The sequence below is a fragment of the Rhinichthys klamathensis genome, unplaced genomic scaffold, assembly GCF_029890125.1.
Source record: "Rhinichthys klamathensis goyatoka isolate OS25496 unplaced genomic scaffold, OSU_Roscu_1.1 h1tg000111l_1, whole genome shotgun sequence".
NCBI lineage: Eukaryota > Metazoa > Chordata > Actinopteri > Cypriniformes > Leuciscidae > Rhinichthys > Rhinichthys klamathensis.
The window spans coordinates 15,497,441-15,510,172 of NW_026606649.1; the positions used below are offsets into that span (position 1 = coordinate 15,497,441).

At 47.3% G+C, this 12,732-nt stretch overlaps 1 protein-coding gene across 16 annotated transcripts in view; it reads left to right on the forward strand.

Annotated features, from left to right (window-relative positions):
* Positions 1–12,732, forward strand: part of rims2b (regulating synaptic membrane exocytosis 2b) — a 232,465-nt gene that overhangs the window by 144,415 nt on the left and 75,318 nt on the right. For all 16 annotated transcript variants that reach the window (XM_056254608.1, XM_056254605.1, XM_056254609.1 and 13 more), the window contains exons 14-17: positions 1,984–2,114; positions 9,334–9,505; positions 9,786–9,939; positions 10,535–10,561. In XM_056254608.1, the coding sequence (XP_056110583.1) occupies positions 1,984–2,114; positions 9,334–9,505; positions 9,786–9,939; positions 10,535–10,561 (484 nt within the window). The remainder of the gene's footprint in view (positions 1–1,983; positions 2,115–9,333; positions 9,506–9,785; positions 9,940–10,534; positions 10,562–12,732) is intronic.

Below are 12,732 nucleotides of genomic sequence, written 5' to 3' on the forward strand. Positions count from 1 at the left end.
TTTACAGCAGGCCAAAATATATTACATTGGACGCAGCTGCCATGAGCCCCAGCAATCTTTTAATGTTTTACAGTGATGGCTTGGCCTAGATTGATCCTGGTTACTGCCGTCATAATATACTTGATACGAGTGGGAGACAAACGTGCCCGCATTGTAGTGGAATCCCAAACTACCCAGAGAAAGGTAATTTTCTGAAGGGGAGATAACACGCTCTTCTTGTAATTGAGCCTAAGCCCCAAGCGCCTTATGTGGGCAAGAACAACATCTTGATGTCAAACCGCCATCTGTCGGGACTGGGCTAAAATCAACCAGTCGTCTATGTAATTGAGCACACAAATGCCCTGGAGTCTCAGAGGAGCCAGTGCTGCATCCACGTACGTTGTGAAGGTGCGAGGGGATAGACGTTTCACCTCCTGAAACCTTTCAGCGACTGAACTTACAGTTTCACCGAAGAGGCCAGAAGGTGACAGCGGGGCATCAAGGAGGAATGTTCTATCCCTCTCCTTGATGAAGAGGTTCAACCACAAATGCCTCTCCATTGCCACCAATGCTGCCATGGAGCCCATTATGTTGGAATACACATTTGCTGATGGGCTCGATAAGCAGGAAGAGAACAACTTCTTCCATCTCAATAACTCTACATGGAGATCGTGAAAGATCGGTAAGCCTCGGCGCTGAGGTTGTGCTTGGCTTAACAGAAAGCTTTTATCTGCTAGCCAAACTGAGTTCTGTAGAAACTAAATGAAAAAGCAAGCTACCACGCACAAGTCACAACCTCAACCAGTTCCACATAAGTGGGGGAAGAGGGTAGCAAATCCTCAATATCCCCCGCCTCAATGCTGAGAGCTTCCAATTCCTCAGAACTGAAGAACTCAAGCATTGAGCACTTGCTCGGGGTGGATGAAGCCGCAGAGCAGGCTTCCGTATCCCAAATGCGAGGGCTGGAACCTGCAGATGATGGAAGAGAAAGGGCCGAAGCTGTCTCCACCTCTTCTGCAAGTTCCATTTGCGAATACCATGATTTTAAGATGCCGCACTGCCTCGGCAGATGCAGGTCCCGAACCCTGAGGAACGTGAACTTGGAGGTGGGAGAGGAACATCCTGATCGGCAGCTGCTCACAGTGAGTACAGGCAGCCCCCCCTCGAGAGCTGCCCATGCATGCTCTGCTCCCAGGCAGAGAACACAAAACTTGTGTGTGTCCCCTCCCGTGATGTATCTGGGTCAGGGAGGCACACACTTTTTGTAGCTATCTTACTCGCCATAATTTCTTTCTTTTGTCAGGATAAACAACACCAAATAGGACATAGAACTTTAAATGACAGTCTCACACACACACACAGATCACTTGCTGAAGAACAGAAGATGATGCTATTGTGTGCCAGCTTACCTTTGTAGCTTCCGTGGTGCACCGTCACTAGCTACGTCACGGCACAATGCCAATCAGGATTGGACTAGTTTCACACGTGCTTCAGACACTGTCACGCTGGAGTAGTTCTCCAAAGTGTCGTCATTCAACACAGCCCATATTCCCTCAAAAGGCAAAGGGTTTTAATCGCTTTTAATTTAGATGATGTCTTTCCCCATAGTAAGTGCAATACAGTATGTTTACTGTAAACAAAAGTTTTTACAAACTGAGATGCAAGTCAAAAAAAGATTCTGTGATAATGAAGCTGTATTCAACCTGGAATATTAAGTGCATCAAAAAGTCAGCCCCCAGAAACATTGTGGTATCAAACTATGTGATTCAGTGTTTAGAAATAGTTTGAATTTCGTTTTTTTTTTTTTTTTTTTTGTGGTGAATTTAGTTGATCATCAAAGTTGATCTTGAGAGGTAGTTAGCTTGATTTAGTTGGTGTGTGCTGGTGCTGTACCTGCTCTGGGAAAGTTCTGCCAAGCATGTGACGCTTCTGCAGGGCTGCCCTGGAACCTCTGGGGTAAGCTTTCGTTACATACCACCTAAGAGAGTCCGTGTCTTCCTGCAGGTCAAGCTATGGTACGATAAAGTGGGACATCAACTCATTGTCACTATCCTGGGCGCCAAAGATCTCCCTTCACGAGAAGACGGGCGGCCTAGGAATCCCTACGTCAAAATCTACTTCCTCCCCGACAGAAGGTACCTGCACTTCAGAGTTCAGATATATTCAGCTTTTTTCCTTCAAAAGAACTTTGAATTTGTATTTTTAATTATAATCTCCAGAGATAACCTTTGTAAACAATACTTACTCTGCTGTTCAAAAGTTTGTGGTCAGGTGGTGCGTTTTTAAATGTTTTTGAAAGAATTCTGTAATGCTCACCAACGCTGCATTTATTTGATCAAAAATACTTTAAAACAGTGATATTGTGAAATATTATTAAAATTTTAAAGAACTGTTTTCAATTAAAATATATTTTATGACAAAGCTGAATTTTCAGCAGTCACGACTTCAGTCTTCAGTGTCACATCATTATTTTGTATATAGTAATACATTGATTTGCTGCTCAAGAAGCATTTTATTATAAATAATAATGTTGACAACAGTTGTAGTGCTTAATATTATTGTGGAAACTGTGAAACTTTTTAAAGATTATTTAATGAATAGGATATTCAAAGTAAACAAAAAAAAAACAGATATTTAATTTTTATTTTTATAAATGTCTAAATAAAAAATATATAAAATATTTTTTTAAATATAAAAACAATTAATGTGTAAATTCAATGCATAAAGGTTTTTTTTGTTTTTTTTTTTAAGCCAGGACAATAAATTGAGGTTCGATAATCCCCAAAGTTGTTAACAAATTTGTGTGTCTATTCACAGTGAAACCTTCAAAATCACTGATATATTGACACAATTACATACATTTTTATAGTAAACCCATTGAGTATTTTCAGGACAAAAAGTTTTTTTTAAAGGACATTACATTTTTATTACCAAGACTTCAAAACCTAGTGAAAATGCACTAAAATCCTCAAAATCCTTCCTTTATAGAAAGGATTTAGACTTGGGGAAAATTTATGGGAAATATTCCACAAACACAGACTGACAACTACTGAAAAAAAGTACTCGGTTACGTACGTAACCTCGGTTCTCTCTAGTAGAGGGAACCAGTATTGCGTAAGTTGCTCACGCTACGAGTAAAGTCATCTTTTCTCGAGATATTGAAGCCAAAAATTAACCTTAATTTTTCATATATTGTCAACGCAGTGCAGCAGCCAGCAGATCTAGAGCAGGCTATCTTGCGTGCCCATTGGCTGCCCTGCGGAAACTGCTGCAGCCTACCGCTGAGCCTAGCGCGTGACGTCACAGCCCGCCAGAAAGGGGGGGTGGCTTAGTGTATAAAAGACGAGCTCGGGGGCTGCATCACTGGTTTCATCAGCTAAAGCGAAAATTCACTCTTGGCGCCTGCACAGTCGGGTTACGCAATACTCGTTCCCTCTACTATAGAGAACCGAGGTTACGTACGTAACCGAGTACGTTCTCTTATGAGAGGTTCTCTTGTATTGCGTAAGTTGCTTACACTACGGGAACCCATTGTCAACGCCGTGCGCGCCCAGCATCCACTTCATGAGTCCCAGGGATTCCCGGGGAACATAGATAAGTGGGAAACAGGTGGCCAGCAGTGCGGGCCAGCACATGTTATAGCATATAATATATAATATATCCATATAATATTCACCGTACAGTGCGGCTCAACCAGGAGAGCCAGAATCGCGTGAGAGTAGTCTGCGCATGATAAGTCTGGGCAAGACATACACACATCTCATACTGACAGAAGTCTAGCCTGCAGGGCGGGAACTTCCAGGTTATAAAACCTGACAAAAGTAGACGGAGAGGCCCAGCCTGCCGCCTCACAAATGTCGTGAATGGAAATTCTGCTGGACCAAGCCCACGACGAGGCCACACCTCTAGTGGAGTGCGCCCTGATGCCCAGGGGGCATTGCAGGCCTTTACACCCATAGGCGGATGCGATAGCTTCCACTATCCATCTGGAGAGGCTCTGTTTCGAGGCGGCGAGACCCCTGTTGCGCCCACCAAATGAAACGAAAAGCTGTTCCAAACGCCTGAAAGGGGCGGAGCACGTAATGTAAGCCCTCAGCGCCCTGACAGGGCAGAGGAGATTAACATCGCCCTCACTATCGGATACTGGCAGAGCCGAGAGAGAAATGACCTGCGCTCTAAAGGGAGTGCCCAACACTTTTGGGACATAACCGTGCCTTGGCTTGAGGATGACTTTGGAGTCATTTGGCCCAAACTCAAGACACGCAGCGCTAACAGATAGCGCGTGTAAATCCCCTACACGTTTAACTGATGACAGAGCTGTCAGAAAAACGGCTTTGAGCGAGAGGTACTTTAGGTCCACGGAGTCTAACGGTTCAAAGGGGAAAGCTTTCAGGGCCTATAGGACCAATGAAAGATCCCACATGGGAACCGACGGGGGTCGCGGGGGTTCATCCTTCTGGCTCCTCTAAGGAAGCGGATGACAAGCTCGTTTCTTCCTATTAACTGACCACTCATCGACTCAGTGAACGCTGCGACGGCCACCACATATACTTTAAGCGTGGATGGGGACCTGCCCTTATCCAACAGCTCTTGAAGGAAGCCAAGCAACCACGGGACCCCACACGTTCGTGGGTCTAGATCTCTATCGGCACACCATTTGGAGAACACAGACCATTTAGACGCGTAAAGCGCCTCGTAGAGGGGGCTCTGGATTGCGTAATCGTGTTCATCACTCCTTCTGGCAAGACAACGGGTATCCGTTGATTACCCATGCGTGCAGAGACCAGTGCTCTGGATGGGGATGCCAGATTGAGCCGCGGGCTTGAGAGAGGAGGTCCCTCCTCACCGGAATCGGCCAAGGGGCTGTGTGTGACAGCCGCATCAGCTCCGGGAACCAGATTTAGTTCTCCCTTCGCGGGGCTATAAGGAGCACCGTGTGGCGCGTTTCCCTAATCCTCTTGATTACCTGTGGTAACAGAGAGACCGGAGGGAAAGCATAAAGGGGGAGGCTGGGCCAGGTTTGGGCCAGCGCATCCTCGTTCTTTGAAAAGACAGTTTATATGGAAACATCTCTCCTGGTCTGACCAGAGGCCAAAGACCGGTCTGCCCTCGAAAAGGGCGCCCCAACCTAGGTTGGAGCCGTCCGTCGAGATGACCTTTCGGTACGAGACGGCTCCCGTTGTCACACCCCGCTGGTACCAGTCGGCCGCTAACCAGGGCTGCAGAGCCGAAACGCAGCTCTGAGTCACTCTGATCCGTCTGCGACCTGAAGCCCATGCCTGGTGAGGCACTTGGGCGTTCAGCCAGCGCTGTAGCGGGCGCATGCGCAGCAGGCCCAGCTGAAGGACAGCCGAGGCCGATGCCATATAGCCCAGCATTCTCTAGAATGTCTTCAGAGAAGCGCTGCTGCTCTCCTGGAAAGATGCAGCCAGGTGTCGAACACGGTGCGCGCGCGCTGTGTCGATAAACGGGCCGTCATAGCCACAGAGTCCAGTTCTATTCCTAGAAAGGAAACTGACTGACCGGGCAGTAATGAGCTCTTGGTCCAGTTGACCGAGAGACCCAGGCTTTCCAGATGACTGAGAAGCACAATTCTGTGAGATAACAGTTCCATCTCTGACTGCGCTAGAATCAGCCAGTCGTCCAAATAGTTCAGGATTCGCAGCCCTTTTCCTCTCAAGGGGGCGAGAGCCGCATCCATGCACTTCGTAAATGTACGGGGTGCTAAAGACAGGCCGAACGGTAGGACGGTGTATTGATATGCCCGACCGTCGAAGGCGAATCTCAAGAATGGCCTGTGACGGGCGACTATCGGAATCTGAAAGTATGCATCTTTCAGATCGAGAGAGATAAACCAGTCTCTCGGGCGAACTTGCGCGAGAATTTGTCTGGTCGTGAGCATTTTGAACGGCCGTCTCATGAGAGCTTTGTTCAAATATCTCAGATCTATGATAGGTCTTAGAGCTCCGTCCTTCTTGGGTACGAGAAAATAACGGCTGTAAAAGCCTGACTCGCTCAGAGAAGGAGGTACTGGTTCTATGGCGCCTTTGCACAGCAGTGTGGCTATTTCTGCGCGGAGTAGATGCGCTACATCCGCTTTCACTTTCGTCTCGGTCCGTACTCGAAAGCGAGGGGGACGGCGAGCGAACTGAAGTGAATAGCCCTGACTTATAGTGCTCAGCACCCATTATGACACTCCTGGAATAGCCTCCCATGCTTTTACATGTATAGCTAGGGGCAGAATGGACTCCGGGTTCCGATCGCCTCTCATCGCGGGCTCGGGAAGCTGAACCGGAGGTGTGTGCGAGGCGCGTGCGCCCTCGGATCTCAGGAACGGCGGGTCGCTGACAGCGGAGACTGTCTGTATCGCTTGTAATGACCCGTCGACTGGGAGTTGGGAACATTTTGTGATAATATTTTGTGCGAGCGGAGCCTGGGGCGAAGCGTTTGTCAGTAAGCTAAGCGCTCGCGGGCGGGCACGTGACTTACATTCATAACTCGGCCGCTGTGAGGCCGTTGCCGTGTGACAGAGCAGGCAGTGAGTAGGTGTGAGCACAAATCTGTGGGCACATTCTCTACATCTATCACTCGAGTGGCTTCTGCCAGCTTTATGAGAGTGGGCTCTGTGGGTGTGTGAGACACGTGGGGCACCGTGTTTATGTGTAGGGGTAAGCACTGCTTTGTGGGCACTTTTTCTACACTTAAAACACCATCGGCGTGAGCCGGTTTGCCAGAAATTATACTCTTTTTGAGATTTCTGTGGGTCGCCGTGAAAACGGCGGTTGTGTGCAGGCGAGCGGGCTGTGTTGCCGACTCGTTGGCTGCTAAAACTACATCTGCAGTAGCCTTCTCTTAGGGGACTGACAGGACGAGATATTTTGACGGTGGTCCGACCGCGGCGAGACCCAGCCATTTTTTCCTCTCTGTTGTGGCTTGGAGGACTTCGCGTGCTTGGGCTTCAGCGCGATCCTGGGCCGGGGTCCCTGGGGGGGAGGCGGCCTGGGGCGGCTGGACGAGCGCGATCTAGGGCGGCTGCCCTGTCACCGCTGCGAAGGCTGGGGCTGAGCTGGACGCTGGCTAACATTCCGTGCAGGCGGTTCACATGGGCGGCTTGCAGCGGAGCTCGAGCGTCAAGGCAGAAAGAGGTTCATGGCCTGCGAGGTCTTCTGCACTTCGGAGAAGTGGTCGACGATCCCGTTTACCGCTGGGCCGAAGAGACCAGTAGGGGAGAGTGGCGCGTCGAGAAACGCGGAACGCTCAGAGTCCCTCATATCCGCAAGCGTCAACCATAAGTGCCTCTCTGTGACGGTGAGCGAGGCCATGCATCTGCCGATCGCCTGAGCCGCGGATTTAGTAGCACGAAGGGTGAGGTCCGTCGCGCTCCTTAAATCCGTGATGGCGGCTGGGTCCTTGCTTCTCTCATCCCATTCGCGGAGGAGATCAGCTTGGAGGATCTACAGCCATCGAGTGCGGGGCGGAAGCAGCTTGTCCGGCGGTAGAAAATGCGTGGCCGACAAGGGCTGAGGTGGTCCTGCAGGCTTTGGACAGGAGGGCAGACTTTGAGCGCCATCTCGCAGAGGGCGGACAAAGGTGCGCTGCGACCGCCTCCTCCACTGGGGGGATAGCTTTGTACCCCTTCTCGGCGGCGCCGTCCACTTGGGAGAGCGCCGAGGAGACATGTGAGTGGAGCCTCGCGGAGAATGGAGCGTTCCACGACTTCGAGAGCTCAGTGTGCAGCTCCGGCAGGAAAGGCGCAGATCTGGAAACGGGTGGTGGGCGGCGGCTTTGGAGGAAACAGCCGTCAAGCCTATTGGGCGCGGGCTCCTTAGGCGGTGACCAATCCAGGCCGAGTTGGTCGACGGCCTTAGAAAGGAGGCGCAAAAGCTCGGCGTCCACGCCAGCCCGAGTCCTGCTGGATTCCTGGATCGAGGAGGAGGCGGAGTGATGGGAACTCGACCACTCCTCACTGTCCGATCCCAGGATAGAACAAAAAAAATGGTAAAATGGACTGCATTTATATAGCGCTTTCACAGACCCAATGGCCACCAAAGTGCTTTACATTTTGCCTCACATTCACCCATTCACTCACTCATTCATACACCGACAGCGGTGTCAGCCATGCAAGGCGCCATCCAGCTAGTCGGGAACAGCTGTCACCGAGGTCAATTCCTTCAGCTTCGTCCCCTGAGGTGGCGGCAGTGCGGGCCGAAGCCGACAGCTGCGCGTCCGGGAGGGGCGGAGAAGGAGAGAGAGAGGCTGGCGGGATGAAGTCTGGCGAGCCTTTCACGGTGACCTCAGGTTCCGGTATCCTCTGTGAACGGCGCTTCTTCTTGCGCGGTCCGGAGGGTGGAGTGACAGCAGCCGTGGTGAAGGCTTCGAGTCGAGCCCGCAGGGTCGACAGCGGAAGCGCTTCACAATGCACACAGCCTCCCGAATCCAGGGCGAGGGCTGCGTGGTCTGGGCCCAGGCAGAGAGCGCAAATCACGTGGCGGTCTCCGGCGCTGAGCGGGGCTCTGCACGAGCCACAGGAAAGGCGAGGCATTTTTATAAAAACGCTCGTGCTCTTTTAGAGAAGAGTGAGCGTCGCGGCAGCGAACACTCACAAGCAGAAAAGCAGTAAATAAAAAGGATACTCGACGCCGGATGGCGTAGCAGGCACGGAAGGCTGAAGGTGGCGAAGACGGCCGGCTTCTTCAGTGCTGTCCTCTGCGTGCTGGTCGCTATATTCAATGGCCGATGGCTTCTCTCCGAGTCCAGCGATGCGAAGAGCTTCGCTGAAGATGATGAAATCAGTGATGCAGCCCCCGAGCCCGTCTTTTATACGCTAAGCCACCCCCCCCTTTCTGGCGGGCTGTGACGCGTAGTGGGAGCGACGTCACGCGCGAGGCTCAACGGTAGACTGCAGCAGTTGCCGCAGGGCAGCCAATGGGCACGCAAGATAGCCTGCTCTAGGTCTGCTGGCTGCTGCACTGCGTTGACAATATATGAAAAATTAAGGTTCATTTTTGGCTTCAATATCTCGAGAAAAGATGACTTTACCCGTAGTGTAAGCAACTTACGCAATACGAGAGAACCTCTCGTAAGAGAACTATAAATTCCATTTGAAATGAAAATCATATCTGAATATAAATAAATGAATGAATGGATAAATAATATTATGTGTAATAATAATAATAATTATAAATTATCAAAATGTGTAATAAAGTCTAATAATGTGTGATATATATAAATTTCAATGAGGGGGTCCTTGGATTGGCTGTCTCTGTGAGAGTCTGTGAAACTGTAAATGTTAAAACCCCTCAAGTTTAAGTCATATTAGCAGCAGTAAAATATGAACTCACCTGTTCTTCTCAGCGATAAAAGCAAGAGGAGAACGAAAACAGTGAAGAAATCTCTGGAACCCAAGTGGAACCAGACGTTCATGTACTCGCCAGTGCACAGGCGAGAGTTCAGGGAACGTATGCTGGAGATCACGCTATGGGATCAGGCCAGAGTCCGAGAGGAAGAAAGCGAGTTCCTGGGAGAGGTGAGAGAGGAACACCTTCCCACTGTATGTCTCTATAATGCCACGTTCGTAGTAATAAAAGATTTCACACTGTTTACTCGGTATGATGCAAGAAAACTGTTGTGGCAGCAATATCAGACAATAGAAGTTTTAGTTTAAAATCAATTTAAAAAAAGTATTTTGTGACTTTCTTGGCAAAGTTTAGACTTTAAATATTGCACAATTGTGCAGTTTAAACTCAAAACATCATAAATCATCATAAATGGCTCTGTATTTCATACCTGTGTGTTTGTGTGTGTAGATTCTGATAGAGCTGGAAACAGCGCTGTTGGATGATCAGCCTCATTGGTATAAGCTCCAAACACATGACGTGTCCTCTATGCCGCTGCCTAACCCCTCACCCTACATGCAGAGACGTCTCCTGCATGGAGAGAGCCCAACACGCAGGTTACAGAGTATGTACACACATCTACTGTTACAATAAACACAAACATACTCAATTAAAACTGCTTAATAATAGTTAATTAAAGTCTTCACATTACAATTGAATGTGATCTCAATCTGATTTTGCCCGCACAGTGTGAACAGCAAAAGATTTTGAATCACATATTTAAATCCAGTCAAGACCACTTTCAGATGTGTAAATCGACTTCTGTGAACAGTCCTGTCAGAATTCATTTTATGTCAATCATTCATCATATCATTTTGTTTCATTTACCAGTTGTTTAAATAAAATTTGAATTGCACTGTCTATATTACATAGACATGTGAAAAAATACACACTACCGTTCAAAAGTTTGCGATCTCTTATGCTCAGCAAGTCTGCATTTATTTGATCAAACAATAATATTGTGAAATATTGTGTTTATATATTTGCTTATTATTGCTGGGGAAACTATGATGCATTTTCCTTTAATATTTTATGTGTAGAAAGTTCAAAAGAACATTTTATGTATGTTTGTTTTTGTTTTTGTTGATGTGTTTCTTGTTTTCATGTTTTGTTTCCTTCAAAAAAATATTACTATCTATCCACCACTGACACATTTCCAGTCAAGAGCCCGTATTTATACAACTCAGGTAACTTTGACCTGCTTGCTCCAGTTAGCATGTGATTGGCCAGCAATGTGATTACTATCCTTTACACTGACCAAAGTGTGATCTCCCCTCAAATCCGCCTCATACTCTTCAGAAACCCCCACTATTCCACACAGCTTGCATGGAGTTAATGATCATCGCTGCTGCTACATGCCACCAATCCTCATTTTAAAGCTTATATCCCTTTTTAGGCCTGATCTTCACCATTAAAAAATATCAAATCAGCCCAGTTAATACCTGTTCCTGAGCAGATCTATGTATGGACTGCTAACAATTTTCCCAGTCTCTCACAAACCTTTCTGTGGTTGATGTTTGCTGTGTTTCACTAATTTGATTTCAAAACTAAATGATAGCACACTTGGTTCTACTCACATTGACTCATTTTGTATTATTTGGGTCTGAACCAAAGTATGTTTCTGTTATCAATGTTATCTGCTTTCACATAAGCTGTGCCTTAGCATGGAAAAAAGTTTTCACGTCAAATATTCTCAGGTCATCCTCAATATATTAATCGAATCAAAAGTTGCATCTATTAATATAATTTAATGAACTTCAGCTAAAAGGGTCTAACATCGAACAGTTTTTCTAATAACGAATGTTAACAAATGTTACTAAATACTGTAACAAATGTAATTGTTAGTTAATGTCGTTAATGTCGCTTTTCGAAATTATAACTACAAATGGACCAATATAAGCATTTCTAAATGATCAGTCTGTTTAGGTTGAATAATATCCAATATAAGAATATCGGGTGTTTTTTTTTTATACACTCTTAAAAGCTTTCAGAAGTAAAAAGCATTTTTTCATGCCTAAAAATTTAATTAAAATGTAAAAGCGAAGGATTTGCTTTATTGAAAGCTATTTCCCTTTCGAGGGAACTCGCGATGCGTCACTTGACGCTTTGGGAACGCCCCCAGCGTGAATGCGTCTGAGCATCAATGTCAACTAGTCCAATGGAAAGAATGAGCGTCACGGGCGGGTGACGTCATGACCAGGAAGGCATAAGAGCACATCCGGTGAAACGCGGCATTAGCTTCTGTGTCTCAGCAAGCGATCTGTGTTACTCTGTCTCTGTCTATTTATTGTTGTCTGTTCGATATTATTGGGAAGAGTTATGGCGAAACAACTTTACAAACTCTGTGCTTCTCCCTGCCCGCGTTATTTAACGGGTGGGGACACACACGAGCTTTGTGTAGTTTGTTTGGGAGTGGAGCATGCGGTATCAGCCTCCGAGGGGGCTGATTGCAACATTGTGAGAAGCTTTCGCTTCGCATGCTCCACTCCCGCCTGTCACTTTTCGAGGAAAGTGGCCAGGCTCGCGATCCTCGGGGTGCAGGACACGCGTCTCCCGAGGCAGCGCGGAGAATGCATTCCTGTGGATCGCGAATAGGATCTCGTTACGGGGTTGGAGACGGGTCCGCGGATCTTATCTCCTCCCTTTCCACGAGGGATCCAGTGCTCTCTCTCCGGTCTCGGAAGCCCGCGCTGCGGTCTCTTCCGCCCGGGAAGAGAAATCAATGCTTCAGTGCTCTACCTCCGAGGAGGTAGATGTGCTGGGCATTGAAAGTGTACACAATCATGGGGGAAGTGGATTTGCCATCTCTTCCCCAGCGTATGAGAATTATATATAGCCTATATATATATATATATATATGATAGTTTATATATTATATATAAAATAAAGTGTATATATATAAAGAATGTATATAAAAAAATATATATATAATAATAAGCTGGTGGAGGTGTTTACTAAGGCTGTAGATAAATTAAATATTTAATGGCCAGCAGAAATAAGGGGGCACTCGTCCTTAAAATAAATTGAACGAGTTTCCTTCCCTCTATTTTTCCACCTCCATCACGGGGCCTTCCATTTTTCCCAATCTGCACAGCGAGCTGTCTAGATCATGGAAAAAGCCTTACTCATTTATTAGCCCCACATTCATGTATATTCAGATATTTGGGGGTTAAGAGAGTATGGCTATGGGGCAATACCCCGGGTAGAACAGACACTTGCGAGCTATGTCTCCCGGTTCAGTATCGTCCCTGAAGGCGTCGGCTTCTCTCACTAAACCATTAAAGAAAACTATTTTTTAATCTAGTGGGAAAAGCATATATGGCAGTGGGTCTAGCACGAGCCTGCTTGCACACTATAG